We start from the raw sequence: 18,344 nt of genomic DNA, 5'->3' as shown, positions 1-18,344 counted from the left end.
ATCTTATTACCCACGGTCCGTTTATTCCTTTAGGGATCTTTGGGAAGTGCTTAGATGTCATTCCCTACTCCGAAATGGACTTTGGAACCCTAGGTACATCATTGAGAAAATTTGATGCATCCAATCTTTGCGCTAACGAGACACTTATCTCTCTTCCCATGGTCCATTTTTTCATTTGGAGACCCTCAGGAAGTGATTGAAGATCGTTCTCTTCCTCAAAATGGACTTTGGCAACCTTGGTACACCCTTTACAAAATTTGGTACATCCTTCACAAAAAATTTGGTATATTATTCATGACAATATCTTCAAAATGCATTTCAGAGGCAGTGCCTTGATGGGAAGTAGGCCATGTCTTCACTCTCACGCCATTCTGGGTGTTGGTGAGGTGCAGTTCTTGACACTAATGCCAACCACAGGTTCTTCATGAGGGTACTTTCCTAGACTTCCCACGCTGATGCCATGGCCAGGTCCGTAGGTTACTCTTTGGATATTAATTTGCTCACTGTCAGCACCAATTGAGACACAATCATCTCCGGTCTCTATGGTTGAATCGGTGATATTGATCCCCGAGGAGCGTCCAATGTGAATTCCATCTGTGTTAAGGCTCTCTTCTAGTGCACTGATTGCAACATTGTAGAAAGTTGAATTCTTGCACCCCAAAAGATTAATATGAAATCGTTTGCTGTATCTTGAAGTTATGTCCTTGACCATGCTATTGGTGATGAAGTTGAACCTCAGATTCTGTTATAGATATTTCAATAAAAAAAAAAAAAAAAGACACCAAAGTTGATAATGTTAGCGTCCTCATTATGCACACAAACTGAAAGAATTACATAAGCATATATATACATGAACTTATGATGGGAAGTTGGTTGCAATATGCAGAATTGGGGCATTTTGTGCCCTATATAGTTTTTCCTTGCCCATAAAAAACTCCACCACCAGACAATGTGAACTGGTCTATTTGTTCGAAAGTAATCCAATCAACTTCGGCCTTGAACAATGAAATTGATATATAGGAGCCTTGCAAGGGCCTCAAATGGTTATTTGGCCTAGTGCATATGTCCCATCTGGAATCATAACCGTACTTGACACAGGTGATGAACAAGCGTCTCCCCAAGCTTTAAGTAAGGCCTAAAAAATCATTCAATAGAGAACCCATTTAGAAAAGAATTCAAGCTTAAAATATCTTACAATATTATAATCGCATTGTCCTCACCTGGCTAATATTGATGTTTTCGTCAGCCTTGGCACCATATTTAGTAACATCAAAAATGGTATCACAAGACACTTCCACGGCAGATGCTAGCAATAGCATAAGAGATGTTGTTGTGATATTTAATTTCAGGCCCATCTTTTCCTTATCCCTCTCTTCTACTTTGTTTGGCAAAACTTGTATTCAATTAACAATGGTGAAACCTCAATCTTCTCAAGCCATTTTATAGTGAATTGGAGAATTTCAATACCAATGAAACCTTTAACCAATTATTAGCTAATCAAGTTTGATAGTTTCAATTAGGTTGTGACCTTAATTTGGGGTTAACTTTCTCCTATAATTAACCTTCACCTTCTCAAACTTTACATGGCAAACTCATTACTCCAAATCATTTTTTTCATTTTTTTTTTTAACTAATCCCAAAATCTCAATAACCAAGTAAAAAAATTTAAGTGCGAAAAAGAGTTGATATCGAGATTTTTCCTAATTATAGAGGAAATCTTATCAGCAGTTGTAATTGTGAAGGTGGCATTTGAGAAGCTTGCTCTATTAGACTTGTATTGATGTCCATTTTCTCCCATTTATTACAATGTTATTAGTAATACTATATTTTAACGATTCCAAGTAAAAACAATGTCTAGGTATACATGCCATTTAAAACCTGGATTGTATCACATATTTTGATAAGAACCAATTGTATTCGAGAGACATGATATAATTTTTCTCTCATACATTTTGTATTTTTCCCCACATTTTCTCAGTTTCTTTTATAACTCTAGAGCTCCAAATCATTACAACCTTGAGTGGTTATCAAACCTTGAGTTATAGCTTTTGGAAAACTTTCCTAGGTATGTTTTCCAAGTAAGCATCCTTCACTTGTATAATTGACTTGAATGATCTATAGAGGACAATGCTTATACCATTTCTTTTCTTATTCAAGAATTTTAATCCTCATAAATTAATATTCTGATATCTTATGTGGCAAGTCTAAGAGGGAAGATGACTCAAAATGTTAGGGATTTTAATTATAAAAACATTCTATTTCTTGTCTTGAGCACATCTGCAATGTAGTCGACATAGTGATAACATGTTAAGAGAATTCAATTTTTATAGCTCTTTTCTAAAAATTAATCCAAACTTAATATATTGTTTTTTGTAATAGGAACATAACAACCATTTGAAATAAATCGATATTTTCTATTTTCCAAACAAATTAAGATTTTACCTTTGTCTTTTACAAAAATTTTGGATACATCCAAAAGTAACATGATCACTTTTCGATTCATCATGTTTGAATTAAGAAAATATTTTTGAAGCCACATATATGGTTGCTTGCACCATTGAGCGGATACTATGCATTTTTCTTTTTATTAATTACTTTTTGTTTTATATGCCAACAATAAAGTATGTTCTTCTTGACCTTTTCTTGTTTTTTTTTTCCAATTTTATTAACTTTCTTTCCATATTATTAGTGGTGATTTTTTATTTTATACACATAATGATCACCAATTGTATACAATAACCTAGAATTTGAAATATCTCATACCTTCTCCTTTGCTTTTGTCTTTAGTTCTTCTCCTTTGATTTTGTCTTTAGTTCTACCCTCTTTCATGTCTTTTTCAAAAATATGGGTTTTGACATGCATGTTCCTTGATTATTTGATGAAATAAAATCACATCTTTCTATGTTTACTTGTTCACGACCTCTCCATGATTGTTGTGGCTTCTTTCATTGTTACTTCAATTTCTTTTCACAACCTCTTCACATCTTTCTATTACACTAGTCCCCTTTTTATAGATACCCATATACCTAGCAAATAGAGATTCCTAATAACAAAATGTATAGAATAGGGCTCAATTTCTTTGTTAGTATATAAATGAAATCAATCTCTCATATTTATAACTATTGTAATTAACTTTTAGGAAACCAAATCAAATCCTAATTTTTTGAATTTTCCTAAACTCAAGTTTCCTTCCCAACATGGATTTCAAGTGTGAATGAAAGATAGGCCAAAAGAGTCAATTGAGCCTATTGTTTTTATTGAATTGGATGGTGAGGAAGGATGAAAGGGAATGGTGAAGTATTCCAAAAATGATTTTGAACTGCAAGGATAAAACCAATTTCTGTTTCAATTTTAGATGACATTTTGACTTGGAAATTTATTTGGAGTTCTGATTCTTGTAGCATAAATTTTCGATTTGTATAAGAGAGAAATTGGAATTTTTATTTCTTGAGACATAGGAGCAAATCATATTTTTATTTTGATTTCTAATCAAGAATCAATTTGAAAACATTCTCATAGAGAACCCATTTAGCAAAAATTCAAGTTTAACGTATGTCTTACAATATTATAATTGCATTGTCCTCACCTGGCTGATATCAGTGTTTCCGTCAGCCTAGGCACCATATTTGGTAACATAAAAAATGGTATCACAAGACACTTCCACAACAGATGCTAGCAATAGCAGAAGAGAGGTTGCTGTGATATTCAATTTTAACCCCATATTTTCCTTGTCCCTCTCTTCTGTTTTGTTTGGTAAAACTTATATTCAATTAGCAATGGTGAAACCTCATTCTTCTCAAGCCATTTTATACTGTGATTGGAGAAGCTCTAAACCAATAAAACCTTTAACCAATTGTTAGTTAATCAAGTTGTATAATTTTTTTGGGTTAAGTGCAATTAGGGAAACTCATTACTCTAAATCCTTTTTTCAGTTTTTTTTTTCTTTTAAACTAATCACAACCTCTCAATGATTAAGAGGGCGTTTGGTAGTGATTCTTGAAAGCATTTCTAACATTTGAATGATAAAAAATTTCAAATATGAAAAATATTAAAAGCGCTTCTTAGAATCATTACCAAACGGGCTCTACGTAAAAAGATTTAAGTGCAAAGAAGAGTTGATATGGAGATTTTTCCTAATTATAAAGGAAATCTTATCAGCAGCTTATGTGTAATTGTGAAGGTGGCCTTTGAACCGTTCCAGTTAAAAACAATGTCCAAGCATACATGTCATTGAAAACCTGGATTACACCACATTATTTGATAAGTACCAATTGTATGAGAGAGAGAGATGTAATTTTTCTTTTGTACATTTTTTCATTTTCCCTCACATTTTCTCAATTCCTTCAACAACTCTAGAGCTCCAAATCATTACAACCTCGAGTGGTTACCAAACCTTGAGTTCTAGGCTTTGGAAAATTTTCCTAAGCCTGTTTTCTAAGTAAGCATCCTTCACTGATATAATGGATCGATCTGAATGACCTATAGAGGGCAATCCTTATACCATTTTTTTTCTTACTCAACAATTTCAATCCTCGTAAATTAAGATATTGATATCTTAAGTGGCAAATCGAAGAGGGAACATTGACCTAAAATCTTAGGGTTTTTAATTACGAAAATATTATAGTTCTTGTCATGAGCACATTTGCAATGAAGTTGGCATATTGATATCATGTTGAGAGAATTTGATTTTTCTTGTGAGTATTATAGGTTTTTTCTAAAATAATTAGTCCAAGCTTAATATATTGTTTTTCATAATAGGCACATAATAGACGTTTGAAATAAAGTGATATCTTCCATTTTTTAAACAAATTAAGACCTTTACAAGAACTTTGGATATGAAACATCATCACTTTCCCATTCATTATGTTCTATGAAAATATTTTTGAAGCCACATATATGGTTGTTTGCACTATTGAGAGGGTACCATGTATTTTTCTCCTTATTACTTTATGTTCTATATGCTAACAATTAAGTAGGTTATTTTTTACCTTTTTTTTTTCGCCATAATTGGTTTTTCTTTCCATGTTGTTAATAGTGCTTTTTATTTCATATACATAATGACCAATTTTTTTACAATTATAACATTGAATTTGAGATTTCCCATACCTTCTCCTTATCATTTTGTTTTTAGTTGAGCCCTCTTTCATGTATTTGTAAAAAATATGGGTTTTGACAAGTTCTTTCACTGTTTGATGAAATAAAAAAAACATCTTTCTCTATTTCTTTGGTTATCACAATTTCTCCAGGATTGTTTTGGCTTCTTTCATTATTACTAAGATTTTTTTCAGTTTCTTTTCATGTAAATTTTGTTTGAGGTACTTTTTTTTAGCTCTTCCTTTTTAATCTTTCTTTATTGTAGAATCTAAATAATTTTACTCTTTAACGACTACAACAATCAAACTTTGAAACTATAGGCTGAATTATTTGTGCAATCAAATAAATGAGTATGATTTAAAATTTCATTGGTTCATTTTAATTGATTCATGATCACTATTGCTCTTGAAAAAAAAATTATGAGAGATGATTCTACTTCTTTTATGCTCAAACTTTCAAACTCTCCTCTAACCAAGAGTATGAGACAAACTTTCTTACCCAATTATAGTGTTTCACCATCAACATTGGCTTATGTTAACGACGAGGGTTAGCATAATTGATCGAGGTGTTAGCATAATCATATGTTGATGTTCCAAAGTTGTTCATATAAGTTAACGTTGATGTTTTATTATTAATGTAGGTCTTCTTATTATTGTCAATATATATATATATATATATATATATATATATAGATAGATATACATGTTGACTCAATTTAATGAGTCACCCAATTTTATGAATCAATATAAAATTATGTTGACATTTGTTTTCAACATCGCTACCATTAAGAAATTATTTAAGCTAAAATATATAATATATTATTATTTTAATTTGTTTAAAGGGTTAATTCCATTGCATAACTATTTGCCACTTGTTAATAAATAAATTTATTCTTAATAAATTAATATATAAAATTGAATCTACTCAACCATTCATCAAAATAATTCTCATACCAAATAGATTATTTACATATAATATTACAATTAACCTCCTAAATTAAACTATGATAAATTTGTTCAAAGAAATTGTTTGAGGTTTGACTCTATCTTATATTAGAAATTTCAGGGAAAATGAGTTTACCCTAGATCCCCACTTAAATTAATTTTATGATAGAGAAGTACTAGTTTATAGTGGCAAGATAATTGTTCAAAATTAGCACTTGATATTGACAACTTAATTTGCATTACTGAATTAAGTAGGTCTTGGTGATGGTGAAAATTTTGGAGCTAATTCTTTTGGTGCATGAAAAACAATATTTTCTTATATGAAGTTTGATTATTTTCTCATTTGGTCGATTGAAGATCAAATGGAAATTTTGTTGGTCATTCATATTTCAACTATTCTATATGTACGTTCAAAACAAATTACAAAGCATTTAATGGGAATTTGTTTGACTTGTACTTTCTTTGAACGTATTGATCATAGTTTAATTTAGGATATTAATTGTAATATTATATTAAATAATTTATTGGGTATGAGAATTACTTTTATGAATGGTTGAGTGAATTCAATTTTATATATTAATTTATTGATAATAAATTTTATTAATTAACACATGGTTTAAAAGTTATGCAATAAAATTAACTCTTTAAACAAGTCCACATAATAATATATTATTTTAGCATAAATAATTGTTTGATGGTAAAAATGTTGAAAAAAAATCAATAAAGACTTACCTTGATAAAAAAAAGTAGTCATCAACATAATATTATATCGATTCATAAAATTAGGTCAATATATATACATATTGGAAATAATAAGAAGATATACATTGACAATGACACATCAAGGTTAATCTACATTGACAACTTTAGAACATCAACATATGACCATGGAGATAGCAGGGTGCTCACAACAAAAACTAGAATGTTTTCATGATAAAAAACCCTAAGGCTACGTTTGGTTCCCTGAAAATTTGAGAGAAAATGTGAGGGAAAGAAAATAAAGAGGAAAAGTCGAAGAAAAGAAAAAATGAAGGAAAATAAAAAATAGATTTAAAATTAATAAATTATTTTTATATGTTTCTTCAAATTCATTTCACTTAATTTCTTTCATTATTTAAAGATTAAATAATTTTAAAATATATAAATTTCTAACTAATATTAATTATATTTAATTTTAAAAAATATATATATATAGTGAAATCAAACATGAGAAAACCATTTTCCTTTATATTTTTTTTTCTTTCTTTAATACTTTCTGAGAACCAAACATAACCTAAGATTTTGGGTTAATGTTCCGTCCTAGATTTTCCACTTAAGATGTCAATATCTTAATTTATGAGGATTGAAATTGTTGAGCAATAAAAAAATAGTATAAGAATTGCCCTCCGTAAATCATTCAATTCCATTATATATGTGAAGGATGCTCACTTGGAAAATAGGCCCAAGAAAGTTTTCCAAACCCTAGAACTCAAGGTTTGGCAACTACTCAAGGTTGTAAAGATTTGAAGCTTTAGAGTTATTGAAGAACTTGAGAAAATGTGGGGGAAAATACAAAATGTATCAAAGAAAAATTATATCTTCTCTCTCTCTAATAAAATTGGTACCTATCAAATTATGTGGTACAATCCAGGTTTTAAATGGCATGTATACCTAAATATGGTTTTTACTTGGAGCAAGCTTCTCAAAGGCCACCTTCACAATTACTTTTAAGCTGTAGATAAGATTTCCTCTATAATTAAGGAAAAATCTCAATATCAACTCTCCATTGCACTTAAATCTTTTTGCTTAGTCGTTGAGAGGTTGGGATTAGTTAAAAATAAAACTGAAAATGGGATTTGGAGTAATGAGTTTGCCATGTAAAGTTTGAGAAGGTGAAGGCTAATTATAGGAGGAAGTAAACCTAAAAATAACATCACAAACTAATTGAAACTATACAACTTGATTAGCTAACAATTGGTTAAAGGTTTTACTGGCGCAGAGATTCTCCAATCACACTATAAAATGGCTTGAGAAGAATGAGGTTTCACCATTGTCAATTGTTTACGAGTTTTACCAAACCAAGCGGAAGAGAGAGACAAGGAAAAGATGGGCCTAAAATTGAATATCGCTGGAACCTCTCTTCTGCTATTGCTAGCCTCTGCTGCAGAAGTGTCTGGTGATATCATTTTTGATGTTACCAAATATGGTGCCAGGGCTGATGGACACTCCGATATCAGCCAGGTGAGGACAATGCAATGATAATATTGTAAGACATGTGTTAAACTTGAATTCCTGCTAAATGAGTTCTCTATTGAATGTTTTCTTAGGCCTTACTTAAAGCATGGGGAGACTCTTGTTCATCGCCTGTGGCAAGTACAGTTATGATTCCAAATGGAACATATGCGTTGGGGCAAATAACCATTGGAGGCCCCTGTAAGGCTCCTATTAATTTCGTTGTCCAAGGCACTGTGATGGCCCCGGTGGATACCAGCAGGTTCAAGGCTGAAGCTGGTTGGATTGCGTTTCAACAAATCGACCAGTTCACATTGTCTGGTGGTGGAGTTTTTGATGGTCAAGGAAAAACTGTATGGGGCAGAAAATGCCCCCATTATGCATATTGCAAACAACTTCCCATCGTAAGTTCATGTATATACATGCTTAATTATGTAATTCTTTCTGTTTGTGTGCATAATGAGGACGCTAACATTATCAGCTTTGGTGTCTCTTTTTTTTTGAAATATCTATAACAGAATCTGAGGTTCAACTTCATCACCAATAGCATGGTCAAGGACATAACTTCAAGAGACAGTAAACAGTTTCATATTAATCTTTTGGGGTGCAAGAATTTAGCTTTCTACAACGTTGCAATCAGTGCACCAGATGAGAGCCTTAACACAGATGGAATTCACATTGGACGTTCCTCGGGGATCAATATCACCGATTCAACCATAGAAACTGGAGATGATTGCGTCTCAATTGGTGATGGCAGTGAGCAAATTAATATCCAAAGAGTAACCTGTGGGCCTGGTCATGGCATCAGCGTGGGAAGTCTAGGAAAGTACCCCAATGAAGAACCTGTGGTTGGCATTAGTGTCAAGAACTGCACCCTCACCAACACCCAGAATGGCGTGAGAGTGAAGACATTTCCTGCTTCCCATCAAGGCATTGCCTCTGAAATGCATTTTGAAGATATTGTCATGAATAATGTTGGCAATCCCATAATCATAGATCAAGAGTACTGCCCCCATAACCAATGCAACTTGAAGGTACTTTTGAAGCAAATGAAAAATGCCATTTTTATTGCTTATTTTCCCTCTTTTTCCCTTCACTTTCATCAGTCCGGAACGTAACTTTCCGTTGTTTTCAGAGTCCATCACGCATTAAGCTCAGCAATGTTAGCTTCAGAAACATCCGGGGCACCACCTCAACTCAGGTTGCTGTCAAGCTTCTTTGCAGCCAGGGAGTACCATGCCAAGACGTGGAACTTGGTGACATCAACCTGAAATACAATGGAAAGGAAGGCCCTGCCATGTCACAGTGTAAAAACATTAAGCCAAATCTATTGGGCGTGCAACTGCCAAGGATTTGTGCATAAGCTGCTCAAATCTTCCTTCAAAGTCTGAACAAATTGTACTGCTTCTACTTTATATATAGCTACCTCCTCATCCTCGCGCATCTGCTAGTTTATTGTTGCATAACAATCTTCAGATTGTACAAGTAAAACACAATGAACAAACATTAATACAATTCTTGTTTTAATATATATGATCCAAGGTATGTGCACTTGGTGTTGGGATTGAACCATATGGGCCCAACATTGTTGGCACTTAGCACATCCGAAGGGAAGGCCAGAGGCCCAGAGCCGTGGCCCCTCAATCCACCAATTGTTTTATTTATCCCTTTTTATAAAGGGGGCGTCGTCCCCATGAGGATCGATACTAGGACTAAACCTTATATCCAACCAACTTCCCATATGGCTCAATCCCAACACTTGGATCCCATAACAAAAACAAAACATGTCTACATCGTTCAATCAGTCATTTCTCACATAGGCATCCTGTGGACCCCGCATTTTCGGCTCATGCGTTTTCCACTCGATGACGAGCTCGATTTTTGTTTTGAAAAATTATGATTTTTATTGATTAAGAAAATGACTTGAAGTCGCCACTTATTTTTGTTTTATTTTTAAAGGGTAAACAAAATAAGAAAGAAAAACCCTAAGTGTGACTCCATATTTTGGAAAATGTGGTCCGTGAAAAATCGGATCGGATTCGGGGGTCAGGTTACTCATCGGGAAGGTACGGTAAATACCGTAGCACCCCTCTAAGTCCCTAAAAACGGGTCTCTACTAATAAAATGAAGCAATCATGGCAATTGATGAATAAATCAATGAATACCCAAAATGATCACGCACGTATGAGAATCAAGATATGTATAACGAACGATCAGAATGAATGAATGCATACCTGGGCAGTAATCTCGAATGCGCTATCATGAAACAGGGTTAGTGAGCAATGAACAAGATATAATTAAGCGCATATCAAGGAACAAAATAGATCAAACACGCACGATAAGTAAATCAATCAAACAATCAATCAATCATCAATTCACATATGTGGGGCCCCCACCAAAGCCCGTTTATTTTGCACAAATCAATTCCATAAATCTCATCACTTGAGAATTACGAAATTTAATTTAAGACTCATTTTTAAAACGTTTTAAAATCTGGAAAATTATGAAAATTGCATGCCGAAGAGAGATGGCAGCAAATTTTATTAAAAACAGAATTTTGGAACCTAAGGATGAAAGATGGAAAATATTTAAATTATTTGAAAACCGATGTTTAAAGAGTTATTTGCAAGAAAAGATGTCAGAAATTATTTTTTAAGCCAAAAGATTGATGGAATGGGAGGTGAGAGAAAATGATGGTGATGTGTTGAGTATGCTATGATGATGATGACTGAGTACTTGGAGTCTCTCGAGGGGTCCCCACCATTCATTTTGAAAGCCCTATGTGCTGCTTCCGGAGTAGCAAACTCAACATGACCAAAGCCCTTGAGCCTCTCGTCTGCATCACAATGGATGGTGTTCACATGTATTGGAGCCGACATCGAGCCTTTGTCTAAACTCATAGCTTGACCCGAGATTAATTGGCTTCCTAAACAGTCATCAGATACCATCATCAGAAATCAGTAAATGACCAATCGAGGCAGGATTGTTCATCGCCCAGATCAGCATGTCAACCTAAATCCACTTGTCACTTGCATCTTTCACACAGACGGGGGCATTATTTGAGAGCGATGCTGATACTAGAAAGCGCTTGGCACTGCTGTGAACAATGGTGAGAAAGATGAGATTTGATGGATCAATTGAGGAGAGTAGGTAAATCAGATTCAAAATGTCATTTCCTAGCATTCCGTCAAACAAATCTACATGCGTCAATCACTATTCCATATCTTGCATGCATGCATCAAGTCCCGTTCCTTGAATTTTCATCCAGGTCAAACCCATTATTGCTGATATAGTCATCACCTTCTTATGACACGGAAGCATGGAGATGTACGTGCTAGTAAATGTGAGTGTCTCTCCTCATATCCTCCATGTAAGTAGATCCACAACTTTCTTACATCTCCATTAGGATCCAGAAACCAAACACCAGGGAGGAAACAAAATGGAATGGCAGGCATGAGGGCTCTCGCGACTGCAAAGCTCAACCAAGGACGAAGGCCTGGTGTTCTGATTTAATCTCTCAACAGCATGAATACCAGGTTTTAATGGAACAGACTCCCTTTCGCACTTATCATCTGGTGCACTTATTAGCTGGAAACGAGCAGGAGGTTTTGGATAATAAGGAGGGGATTGAAGTGCCCAAAGAGGCCTTGCATGCGACTGTTCTTGGCGGAAATGAAGCTGCTGTTCTGAGGGGGATGCATTCCCATGCTTCACCTGTGATATGAGCTCCAATAAATCATTTGACCGTCCTCTATATGCATTCTGACCAATCTTTGCTTGAATGATCTGTTCTAAAGATAGATCCAGGTGCCTTGAAGCAAACGAATTCTACTGCAATTCATGGAGAAGGCTTTTCCTTAACAAAGCCTGATAAAGCATGTGGTCTCCCATAAGGTCCATCTTTGACTGCCCAAAACCCGGATCTGACATGCGATGATGCCACAACTATTCAAGAAGTAATTGTGGAATATGAGACTGTTGCAGCTGCTGCTGCTACTACAATTTCATTTGGTGGTTATGAAGCTGCTATTAATGAAACTGATAACGTTGATGAAGCCCAAACTCCCGCTGCTACCAGGATAAATCGTCTGGATTGAATATCCCGTGAAAGGAAGAGGATCTGAATATCAACCTTCTGATTCTTTCCTCCTCTTGTTTTGTACATTGTCAACACCGGTGATTCGTTCAGACTTTCCATCATCCACCTCTGCTTTCTCTAATGGCGCTGAAATTAATCCCCTTGGACGTCTTGGAGAGCCAATGACAACACTATACAGCTGGGTATGTGATTTGGTTTGTGGTTGAGAAGCCACACAGGTCTTCCAAACCTGAATGAATCATCATGAGGCTTCATAAGAAAGGTCCCTCGCGTCACATCATTCCCATTAGAACTTACCAAACCCCTTCTGGTTATCACAACTTCCAGCCTTGTTCTTACAATCAGAATGATCAGCAGTGGAATCGTCTTTATGATGTCACTAGTATACTCGCGATTCATGAGCTCTAGAGTCTCATCTTTGTGTCCAAATCCTTTCTGATTATAATTCTTACCCCTCGCCAAGTTGTGCCGAAACACCTTCGCATCAAAAACGGAATCAACGGCCACATACGAGGAAGAAGAAGACTCGGACTCGCCTAAACATCAAATGGAGAGGGGCTTCCGGCGCGGCCAACAGTGGCCATTGGATCAGACTGTTGAAAGTGGGAGAGCATTGTTTGGTGGGCGTAAACTGGTGGCTGTGATCACAATGGAGCCAAGCAGGAACCGTTTTCTGTCATTCACGCACTTAACCTCATAGCAAGAGCCACAACCCAACCCATTGTCGAGCGGAGCTGTGCGCAAAGCTGCTGTGTTCGTCCCATAGATCAGTTCATGAGTGAAATTTTGCTCTGAAACCCATTTGCAATCTTCACATTTTGCTTCATCTCCGACAGAACCTTGATGCTATCGCTGAAGACGCGAAGATTAATGACGGCAGACTAGGACTTGTTGGACTGGTCTAGAAGGTGCATGACGGGCAGAGAGGTTGGGATATACAGAGATTAGCGTGCATGCGGAATGGGCAAGGATGTGTCATGAAGAAAGTGTGCATGAACTGCATGCATGAGAGAAGGTATAGGAATGATGAACAGGGGCAGGATGGTGTGTGATGAATGAGGAGTGATGAAATGGGTATGAAAGGGTAGAGAGAGAAAAGATGGTAGGAAATGGGTGTGAAGAGTGGAAGCGTGAGCATAAACGTGAGTAGGGATGAGCTTGAGTAGGTTTGGGAATGAGAGGTGTCTAATGGGATGAAGGTAGCTATACTGGGTATTTGAGAATGTGAACATGGAGGATGGGTGTGATATGGCATGGAGATTGGTGCGAAATGGGACCATGATTGATGATAGAAATGAGTATGAAGGGTCTCGTGGGTATGAAACAACGAGCAGGATGAGAGCTATCATAGACGCCTGGATCTCTGTCAGATGGATTCAGTTGTATAGTTGCCCAATGATACATAGCAGTTTCAATAAGGAACACTCCCAGCAATTTGAGGCACCACACACGCGTCTAATCTTTCAATCATGGCTTTTCTTGGTCCCGGAAACTTAGATTTCGATATCAAATGGCATTCAACCCTCACAATCAACCCAAATGAATCTCTTCACGGATTTCATCCTTCATGAAATTCTTTCATGGATCTTGATATTTCAAGTGAATCCAGCTTTGGTCTGAAAGAAGGATAAACGAGCCATCTCTTGCTACAATGAATCCATCAATGATGCCAACTACATCAGAGGCCATGAAATGAGCCAGAAATTGGAGACTCTCAACAACAAGAGCATCTCAAGTCTGAATGAACCCAGAAAAAACCACTGAAAGCCCTCGTGTAGCTTCTTCAGGCGGAGGTGAGGGAGCAGATATGTGCCACGGAAGAATACCAAGAACAGAAGAAGACATCCAAAACAGAGTATAATAAATGGGAACTAAATGAATCCATGCGAGCCTCATTTCATGTATTTATCAATGGGCTCAGATGTTAGAGTGGGTCAGAACAGTTTTTTCCAATGAGTTTTAAAACCAAATCAGGATACAAACACCAATATTTCACATAAAATCTCAGAGGCAGAGGACACAAAACCGGTAAGATAATAAGGATGAACCAAGTGAAAAACCTCACCAAACACATCAAAACACCAAGATAGAAAACTCATTAATATTCAGATAACCCAAACAAAAAAACATGAACGTGAAAGAGACCAAAACTTATGGAAATGATACCTGAACCTTCTTCTTCTCAGTTTGCCTTTCTTCTCTCCAAGAGCTACCCTCTGTATAGCTGAACCTTCTTCTTCTCAGTTTGCCTTTTCTGTCAAACTCCCCTCTGTAACCAGCCTGGAGACCCTAGTCCTCTCCCAAGCTCCCCCTCTCGCTCTCTCAATAACAGCTCTCCACTCCCTCTCCAATCAAAGGATCTCCCCCTCAATATCTCTAACGGCCGAGCCTCTGTCCCCACTACCCTGCAGCTGCCAGAGACGCTCCTCCATAACGGCTTCCAGATTCCATGCAACGTGTCTCCTTTCCATTTGCACCTCTAGCCTACTATCTGATTCTATGACCACCAACCACGAGGCGACACGTGGCCCTATGGGACTATGACACTTGGCAAAACAGGTTGCCTGAGAGATGAGGCCCCAAACGGGGGTCTACACATCCATGTTTAGAAGAGAATTGAGCTGCCATAATCCAAGTGCAATTTAGGTGATCACATCGAGCAAGAATGAGAATGAGTTATGTGAAGGATAAGAAAATGGATAGTGCATGATGAGATTGGGAAAGGATAGCGTCACGAAGAGAAAGAAAAATGAAGATAAAAACATGCCGTCAAGAAATGAAAGATAGTTTTGAGTAACGCTTAAAGCTAAAACCAAAAATTCGTTTTAGAGACAAATGAATTTAGAAATAAGTGGAAAGATGATGTTTTTGGAGGAACACAATATAAAAGCGTTAAAAATGTTGGAAAGGAACCATCTTTCAATAAAAATTAAAGAGGGAAGTCATTTTTGCAGTTTGATGGTTATTCGTATAGGTGCAAACTTCCTTCCATGACAGCATCCTTGAGTAAAACAAAGTCTGCGGAGGGAGCAGTTCCAAAATACATGGAAGAAATTAGTATACCAATATAGGGAAATCACAAGTTTCCTAATAAGTTCTGTTTGAGGGCTCTAGGCAACCAGAAGACCAGAACCACATAAATTATTTTTTTCTTCATCTTGGGTGGCAGTTACATACCAGGTGAACCATAGTAGAGAATGTGGAGGGCTAAAAATAGGAACCAACCGAGGCCATTAATGAATTATTTACTAAAATTTGGTTGAAAGTTTGTGGTGTTGAGACTCTCTTGTTAACTATAAAAGGCGTCAAACCAAGATGGAGTTTCACCATAATTCAACTCAACAAAGAAGAAGACCAAAGGGCAAAGAAAAGAAGATGGGCATGAAATTGAATACCACAGCAATTGCTCTGGTGCTATTGTTAGCATCTGCTGCAGAAGTGTCTGAGGGCGCATCGTTTGATGTGACAAAACATGGTGCCAAGGCTGATGGGTCCGATATCAGCCAGGTGAGAGAGCCATTCAACTAAACGATCTGTTTTGCCTGAATTTCATCTAAATTATTAATGGTTTGTATATCAAATATTATTCCTAGGCCTTACTCGCAGCTTGGAAGGAAGCATGTGCATCACCTACTCCAAGTTCTGTTCTGGTTCCGGCAGGAACATATGGACTAGGCCAAATATGCTTTGAAGGCCCCTGCAAGGCTCCAATTAATCTCATTGTTGAAGGCACTTTGAAGGCCCCCGTCGATACCAAAAATTTCAAGGCTGATGCTGGTTGGGTTGCTTTCCAAAATATCGACCATTTCACATTGTCCGGTAAGGGAGTTTTTGATGGCCAAGGACCAGCTGTGTGGGGCAAAAAATGTGCCAGATCTTCGTATTGCGGGGCCCTTCCCATTGTAAGCTCATATATAGATATACATATGATAAGGAGACTGATAATATAATGTGTTTTGGTGATTTATATATTTTTCCTCTTCTTTGAATTAATACAACAGAATCTGAAGTTCAACTTCCTCACCAATAGTATGGTCCGGGACGTAACCACAAAGGACAGCAAACAGTTTCACGTGAACGTACTGGGGTGCAAGAATTTAAGTTTCTACCATTTCACCGTCAGTGCACCAGAAGAAAGCCTGAACACAGATGGAATCCACATTGGACGTTCATCAGGAATCAACATTACTAATACAAACATAAAAACAGGAGACGACTGCATCTCCATCGGTGACGGCAGCGAACAAATAACCATCGACCAAGTGACCTGCGGACCGGGCCACGGCATCAGCGTCGGAAGTCTAGGAAAGTATGCGAACGAAGCACCGGTTGTTGGCATTAAGGTAACGGGCAGCACCCTAACCAACACTCAGAACGGCATAAGAGTGAAAACATGGCCTGCTTCCCCAGCCGGCATTGCCTCCAATATGCATTTTGAGGATATCATCATGAATAATGTCGGTAATCCTATACTCATAGATCAAGAGTACTGCCCATATAGCCAATGCAAACAACAGGTACTTATATAACCTCCAATAGAAATGAAAATTCTCAATTTTTTGCTGCCCTTTATTTTCATTTGTTTGGCAACTTAATTAATTCCCTTACTTACAGATACCCTCACGCGTTAAGATCAGCGATGTCACCTTCAAAAACATCCGAGGGACATCCTCAACTGAGCTTGCTGTCAAGCTCGTCTGCAGCTCAGGAGTACCATGCCAAAACGTCCAGCTTACTGACATTAACTTGAAATTCAATGGAGGCGCTCCCACATCCATCTGTAAGAACGTCAAGCCGATTCTAGGGGGCGTGCAGCAGCCCAGGAGTTGTTCAGCATAAATCTACTTCGATCAGATTCTGACCAAATCCAATAAAGGCTGTAGATCAGCTACTATATTTATATTGCGCCCATTTCATGCCTATGCGCATGCTTGTTGATTGGCGAGTAGCAGTTTTGCGGTTGTCAAAGTACAACACAATGTAGACAAATTAATTAATGAAATACCAGTTTATATATTACTGATATGAAGATATTTGTCCTTAACTAATTAATCATGCAATCCGTCATTCTTATTAGTCATTCATGATCAGGGGTTCAAATGAGCCTCAACCAAGCCAAAGCGATTGGCTATAACTCACTGCCACATTGCCATGCAAATGGTTCTCCATTTATGTAATCTATATCTCTTGCATTGTATATATGCTGTGTCCAGTGCTGGAAATTACCAGACTTGACATGGGTGTCTACTTTGATAGATGGCACAACCTGGTAGATGTCCTCTTGCAGTAGTAGTTGGCTTTATCACCTTCAAATGAAAATAATAATTAAAATATTTTGATTTAATATTTTTATTTCTAACTTTAAGTTATAATATTAATATTCTCTTAAAAACACTTTTAACCTAAAAAATATTTTTGAAGAAAAATAAGGTATTTGATATAATTTAGTAAACACTTTTAAAAATTTGAAAACTAACTTACAACTAGCATTTTGAATTAATCACTTGTATTTTGGAGAAACACTTGATAAGTTATTCTAAAAGTGCATTTTAGGGAATAATTAGGTAACTTGTTAAAAAGTTTATGTATTTTAAATTAATTTTAAATAGATGAAGATAATATTGATTTAAAAAAATTGAGATTTTTTTTTCATATATTTTGATATTAGTAAGTCAAAACTCACTTTTCCCCTTCTAAAAACACTTAAAAAAACACTTCGAGTAAAAATGTTGTCAAACACACATTCTAAGTTATTTTACCAATAATAGTAAGTTATTTTATCAAACATATTGGAAATTAATTATATTATATTAAGTCATTAAATTAATTTATTAAGCACGCTCTTAGAGGGAAGTAAACTCAATTCTTAGTAATTAATAATTTACATTAACTTCAAGTTAAATTATTCTTAAATTGTTGGCTTAAAACTTATTATTTTATTTTTACATCTAGGTATTAAGGTTGTTAGATAAAATTAAATTAAAATTTATTTTAAA

At 36.0% G+C, this 18,344-nt stretch overlaps 2 protein-coding genes and 1 pseudogene across 2 annotated transcripts; 2 read left to right on the top strand and 1 right to left on the bottom strand.

Moving 5' to 3' along the window:
• Positions 1 to 226: 226 nt before the first annotated feature.
• Positions 227 to 1,355, bottom strand: LOC100852783 (exopolygalacturonase-like; annotated as a pseudogene).
• A 6,768-nt stretch (positions 1,356 to 8,123) lies between these two features.
• Positions 8,124 to 10,006, top strand: LOC100264944 (exopolygalacturonase). Its single transcript, XM_002274089.4, has 4 exons — positions 8,124 to 8,258; positions 8,345 to 8,653; positions 8,768 to 9,283; positions 9,385 to 10,006. The coding sequence occupies exons 1-4, from the start codon at positions 8,124 to 8,126 to the stop codon at positions 9,610 to 9,612; spliced, it is 1,188 nt and encodes a 395-aa protein (XP_002274125.1). The 3' UTR covers positions 9,613 to 10,006.
• Positions 10,007 to 15,723: 5,717 nt separating this feature from the next.
• LOC100259750 (exopolygalacturonase) lies at positions 15,724 to 17,373 on the top strand. Its single transcript, XM_002274060.5, has 4 exons — positions 15,724 to 15,855; positions 15,942 to 16,250; positions 16,350 to 16,865; positions 16,963 to 17,373. The coding sequence occupies exons 1-4, from the start codon at positions 15,724 to 15,726 to the stop codon at positions 17,185 to 17,187; spliced, it is 1,182 nt and encodes a 393-aa protein (XP_002274096.1). The 3' UTR covers positions 17,188 to 17,373.
• The last annotated feature ends 971 nt before the right edge of the window (positions 17,374 to 18,344 follow it).

Source organism: Vitis vinifera, chromosome 12 (assembly GCF_030704535.1).
Source record: "Vitis vinifera cultivar Pinot Noir 40024 chromosome 12, ASM3070453v1".
Taxonomy (NCBI): domain Eukaryota; kingdom Viridiplantae; phylum Streptophyta; class Magnoliopsida; order Vitales; family Vitaceae; genus Vitis; species Vitis vinifera.
Note: the sequence above shows the minus strand (reverse complement) of the source record. Positions and strands in the feature narration are given on the sequence as shown.